The sequence below is a fragment of the Vicugna pacos genome, chromosome 3, assembly GCF_048564905.1.
Source record: "Vicugna pacos chromosome 3, VicPac4, whole genome shotgun sequence".
Taxonomy (NCBI): Eukaryota; Metazoa; Chordata; class Mammalia; order Artiodactyla; family Camelidae; genus Vicugna; species Vicugna pacos.
Genome location: NC_132989.1, coordinates 926,547 through 932,718, shown reverse-complemented (window position 1 = coordinate 932,718; position 6,172 = coordinate 926,547). Strand labels below are relative to the sequence as shown.

General features: G+C 37.8%; 1 protein-coding gene across 1 annotated transcript; it reads left to right on the top strand.

Annotated features, from left to right (window-relative positions):
- Window positions 1-4,844: 4,844 nt before the first annotated feature.
- LOC140690280 (olfactory receptor 2T6-like) lies at window positions 4,845-5,804 on the top strand. Its single transcript, XM_072951953.1, has one exon. The coding sequence runs from the start codon at window positions 4,845-4,847 to the stop codon at window positions 5,802-5,804; it is 960 nt and encodes a 319-aa protein (XP_072808054.1).
- Window positions 5,805-6,172: the final 368 nt, after the last annotated feature.

Genomic DNA, 6,172 nt, shown 5'->3' with positions numbered 1-6,172 from the left:
GCTGAGTCTGTCTCCAATAATAGATTGTGTATCCTGCCTTTAGAAAGAAAAGAAGGAGCTGTTCCCGAGTTTGCTACTTTTAATTGCCTTCAGCTCAAGATAAGTTTTATGTCAATGATGCATCTTTTAGGGTGACGTATTCTGTTTTCTTTCATTGTTGTATGTGCATTCTGAAATCCATCTTTTAAAAAATCGTATGTGCAACACTTACCAATGTGCTATAATCTGTGTGCATTTTTTTTTTTTTTTGCAGGGGCTAGGGGCGTTTATTTCTAAACACGCTTTTTTATCCAGTTGTTCAGTCTCTGCATTTTTCATTGGTCCCCCAGAGGTTGAAGTACTGCCATTTTTTAGCATTGTTCCCTCTGGACAGTTAGCACATCCTCGTTCTATCAGATCAAATTTAGAACCATTTTACCAAGTTTCTCCAGAAAAATTCCTACTGGGATTTTAATTAGAATTGCATTTTATTAGTTTTACACTTTTATCCAAGTTTGACACATTACCAGCTATTTCAGCATTTCTGTTAATATTATGTACAGATATTTTGCTAACATCTTTGTTATTATGAACAGTATGTTAACATGTAATTAGGGCATTTTATGCTGTCACTGACACCAGAGAGGGTCCTCTCTGAGGAAAGTATACACCTGAGCTGAAAAGAGGCCAGAGAAACCAGATAAAGTGGGGAGAATTGTGTTCCAGGCAGGGGGTGCTCCTGAGTCAGGCTAGTTTCTGGGAGGTAAGAGCCAGGAATTGACAGATCCCTGGAAAGCAGAGGGCCAAGGGTCCAAGCCACTGAGGGCCAGGCAAACCACATTCAGGACTTTTACCTGTAGCTCAAAAACAATGCAGCGACTTGACGGGCTTTAAGAGAGAAGGAGTAGGCTTATATGAGCTGGTTCTTAGATGTGCTATTCTTAACGTACTGCTGGGTTTAATGACATATTAATTTGGGGAATTTTAATCTACATGTATAAGTGAAATTGATTTACAATTAGGAAGGACTGTGTTTTGCAAGCTATACAGATTTATAAAATAAGTGGGGATAAAACCCATATCTTTCTACACACTGCAATAATTTTGAAATTCTCTTCTTAGAAGATTTTTATAGAATGCTTTCTAAACTAGGAACTTGAGGGACACATAGCTCTATTAAAATATTTTACTTAATTTTTTCCAAATTTGTGGATCTTGTTAACAATTTTCTTAGCAATTTGGATATATATGCGTTCTATTTATTTATAGTTATACATGCATATTATGCCTATAGACACATCTAGGTATATATTTGAAACTAATCTTTATCGAAATATTCACTATATTAATACAATGTTGAAATAACATCCTATCACAAATATTTTGCTATTTTTCTCATATCTGTGGTTAGATCATTTTTCTCATTCTTAATTCATGCTTAATTCTTAATCTCATCCTTTTTTTTCCCCCAAATATCATTAGCCTAGTCAGAAGTTGGTCTACTTTGTTTCAATTTTAAAGAATCACCTCTTTATATATGCAGTCTATGCATTTTAGAATCCATGAATATCTATTTAAAACTGGTATATTCTCTTCCTCATCTTTAAATTTATTTTGTGGATATATTTCTAACTTACTAGGTTAAACCTTTATTTACACCACATATTTTTCATATAAAAATGCTTTATTGAGTGCTATACAATTTTGTCTGAGTACCTCTTTGGCTATGTCCTATAGGCTTTCATTCATAGTATTTTGATTTAAGTACAAGTTTGAGTGTCTTTTTGCCCTGAGTAGTGGTTGGCATATATTTATATATTTTAAATTAGATTTAAACCTATCATTATTTCATAATTCTAACATATTTTACTTTAAAAGATTGTCCTTTAGAAACTAATAGAACATATTAAGCACATAAAATATCTCCATTTATAACATGAATAATAGAATTACCTCTTTTCTCCATCTGTAATATTGACTTATATTTTTGTATTCATTCTTTTTTTTTTTTTTTTTGCATCTTTTCAGTCTGTCTTTTTCTGTTTGGTACTTTTTCTGATTTGCTTCCTTAAAGAGTGAGCCTTTTCTTTAAAAGGAAGTGTTTCTACCCCATATGTTGATATCAAATTAGCTGTTTCCTGTCTAATCTCATTATATTGCTTTTACCTCCTGCCTTTCTATATTATGTAATTTTCTAGTGTTTTTTGAACACACACACACATCCTCGTGTCTGACTTTAATACTCGGCCTGGTTTTGTTAGTGCTTTTCAGAATTGTGCTTTTCCTTGTAGCTCTCTTTTGTTCCACTCATGAGTGAGAAAATCTATCTTCTCTGGCTCGTTTGCTGAGAGAAACATGTTAAACTCTTGATGGTTGTGTGTTTAATTATTTCCCATCAGTCCCTTCCATTAGAATATATGTTCCGAGATAGAGTGTACATTGTTGTTGTATCATAGCTCCTCCACCAACAGATCACAATAAATAGTGGAATGAATGAATAAAAAAATAACTTCATGCAAGCTACATTCTGGTACTCCCTAATTTTCCATCCTTTGTAAACTGAATCTGTTTTTTATATAAAATTTTCATTACATATTCTGTTCGTTTTTGTTCTTTTGGGAAGGGAGATTTAGGGTGCTTTGTTTATGTATTTATGTATATATGTATGTATTTATTTATTTAACAGAGGTACCTGGGACTGAACCCAGGACCTCGTGCATGCTAAGCATGCATTCTACCACTGAGCTATACCCTCCCCCACTTTAATTACATTTTCATACCTTGCAATAGATCTTTGTTGTTAAGCGTTATTTTGAATTCGAGCAAGTTTGTAATCATATTTACATTCCTTTTAAACATATCTATTTAAACTGAATTCAGTGTCCACTGTAAGGAACAGTTTGCAATTTCTTCTCTATTCTTACTTCTCAATTTTGTTTCACCTATACAAATATCTGGATATATGTTAATGTTTATTCCCTATTAACACGTTTTAGAATATCTTCCTTTTTGATTCACATATTACTGACAATTCAAGTGTATCTAGTAATATGGACAATAGTTCTTATTAGGCAGGTAACGCATTTGAGGTACCAGCTTACTGATGTGTGCTAACTGATTTAGACCTTGCAAATTGTGTCATTTCTGTCATTACAGAGAAGATGGGGGGACAGAGGCAAAAACATTTACATGGTGAGGAAAGGATGACCCTTAATTATAGATCAAGGAACTGGAACCATAGAGAACCCCTACTTCAAAATGCTGTTCCTAGACCAGCAACCTGACTGTCAGCTCCACTCACGTTTGCAATGGTTAATATTATGCACCCCCACCCAAGTAATTCACAAATTAGATCTGGCCTTTGAAGACTGGTAAATGGTAAAGCTAATAAGGAATTTTTGAAAGGGATTCCTTTATTCTCATTATATATTCAATATGCAAATGTACTGCCCATAATGTGGATTTCCCTCCAGCTGTTGAGACCTTTCAGGGTTTCCTGCTACCCTGTACCTAACATAGTCCTTCAGACACTTCTTTCAGGTACCATGTCTAAGGCTTATGACCAACCAAATTAGGATGCTCTTGAGAGCGAAAGGGGGCAGGACTCACGCTAAACCAGAAAGGACCCAGGGACAGAATATGTAACTCGGACTGCCCCAGACTAACCTAGATGGAATTTCTCCTGTTGTAAAGCCTTCAAAGTCCACAAAACTGCAGAATAAAGAGGAGGAATCATTGGCTCATATGCACAAAAGGGAAACTGAAAAAGAAAAAATCAGAATGAACATGTGTTTAAGTGTTAAACAGATGGTTACAAGCTGTCAGTTGCATCTTAATTCTCAACAGATATTTAAAAATAATTTTGACCCTTGACCTTGGCTAACACATCTTAAAAATCTGTCCTCTGACACCTCACTACCCTCTTCATTCATGATGTTCTGCATGAAATGTCTTGAATATAATAAGCTCCTTTCTGCTTTAGGGACTTTAAAGTTGCTCTTCAGTCTGCAGGAATACCCTTCTCTCTAACTTTCACATGACTGCTCATTTGTCATCCTTCATTATCCATGGTAAACTTTTTCCTTGTAGTATTTCTTACTACCCAGAGCCATCATTGTCCTTTATTAATTCACTCTCATTCTCCCACAACTAAATCCATAACTCACATGAAACATTTCCTCTTTTGTTTGCAACAGTAACTCAAGAGCTTAGGAACTCTGTACAAGTTGTTCACCATAACTAAAGGCTGGTGTGTGATTGATTGAAAAATCAACAATGAGTGAAGGTACAAATAAGGATGAGTGACTGATAAATAGTCAGATGGCCAAAGCTGTGATCCAATTCATTACAGTTCATTATAGTTTTCAATCATATCTACAACTTAATGGTTATTTTCTGATGAGGTTGATTGGTTTTAAAATTGTCACAAAAATTCTCAATTCAGTGGAACATCTTACCGAACTGTAGGTTTATTTGAAATGATTAAATCAATTGTTTTGCAGTAGTATCCACATTTCAAATAAATGGAGCCAACTCCAGGGGAAGATCCTCTCTGTGGCCCAGATGTTCTGAAATAATAATTAAACTTGCTTAAACCAAGTGTTAATTGCCAGATGACCATTCATCTTCATGCCATGGGGACCAAATTTTAGAACTGCTTTTCAGTAAGAAGAAATAACCACAAATGAGGAAGCTGCAGGCTCACCCCCCCTCACACTCAAAAAACAATATTCTTGATATCAGTTATATAAAACATTTTAATTCAGTCATGCTTGTACAGACATTTTTAATGGTTCGTTTTATCTACCGCAGTTTTCATTAACCCCAGACCTCTTTTCTTACGCCTCCAGGTCCAACTCAACACCATGGATGAAGATAATGAGACATTTTTCAGTGACTTCACCCTCACAGGGCTCTTCACTAACAATAAAGCCTCTGGTTTCCTTTTCAGCATCATTTGTGCCATCTTCTTCATGGCCATGATAGCTAATGGGGTCATGATCTTCCTGATCCACATGGACCCTCACCTCCACACCCCCATGTACTTCCTGCTCAGCCACCTCTCTCTCATTGACATGATGTACATCTCCACCATTGTTCCCAAGATGCTGGTCGATTATCTCAGGGACAAGAGGACCATTTCCTTCATTGCCTGTACAGCCCAGTACTTCCTCTATATGGGCCTTGTAGGGGCTGAATTTTTCCTGCTGGGACTCATGGCCTATGACCGATACGTGGCCATCTGCAATCCCCTCCGCTATTCTGCTCTCATGAGCCCTCGGATCTGTTGGATAATCTTGGCCAGCTCTTGGTTTGGTGGTACTTTGGACAGCTTCCTCCTCACGCCTATCACCATGAGTCTCCCGTTCTGTGCTTCACACAAGATCAATCACTTCTTCTGTGAGGCACCCACCATGCTGAGGCTGGCTTGCGGTGACAAAGTTGCCTATGAAATGGTGATGTACCTTTGCTGTGTCGTGATGCTGCTTATCCCCTTCTGTGTGGTTCTCGTGTCCTATACCAGGGTTCTCACCACAGTGCACCAGATGAAGTCAGCAGAAGGGAAGAAGAAGGCCTTTGCCACCTGCTCCTCACACATGATGGTGGTGATGTTGTTCTGTGGGGCCGCCCTGTACACATACATGCTTCCCCAATCATACCACACCCCAATCAAAGACAAAGTCTTCTCTGCCTTCTACACTATCCTCACTCCCTTGCTAAACCTTCTCATCTATAGCCTGAGAAACAGAGATGTGACTGGGGCCTTTAGGAGGGTTTTGGCAAGATGTCAAGGGCCCTGCGGTGGGACAGTAGGAGAATTCTGACAATCTAAATTCTCCATGCCTGCTCAGGGGGGAATGGGGTTATGCCATGGATACTACAGATAATGCTTGCAGCAACCAATGCCAGTTATGTCAAAAGGTCCATCAGCAGTACTCTTATCAAAAATGTGAAGCCACTGTAACATCTGTGCTTTGATAATGCAAGAATGCTATAAACATTACTGAGCCAGTCTACTGAAACCAGGTTGTGGTGAAGGAGCGTGCAGCATTTATCGCAGGCCACCAATCCAGGAGAATGGGCATCTAGCGCTCAAAAGAACAAAACTCTTGATGGCTTTGGGGCAAGGGTTCTTAAAGGCAACATTAAAGGTGAGGGTACCAGGGTGCATGATAAGTTCATGGACATTCTT

Bases quoted from the DNA above. Each gene is read 5' to 3' on its own strand.
- LOC140690280 (XM_072951953.1), top strand. From the start codon at position 4,845: ATGGATGAAGATAATGAGACATTTTTCAGTGACTTCACCCTCACAGGG.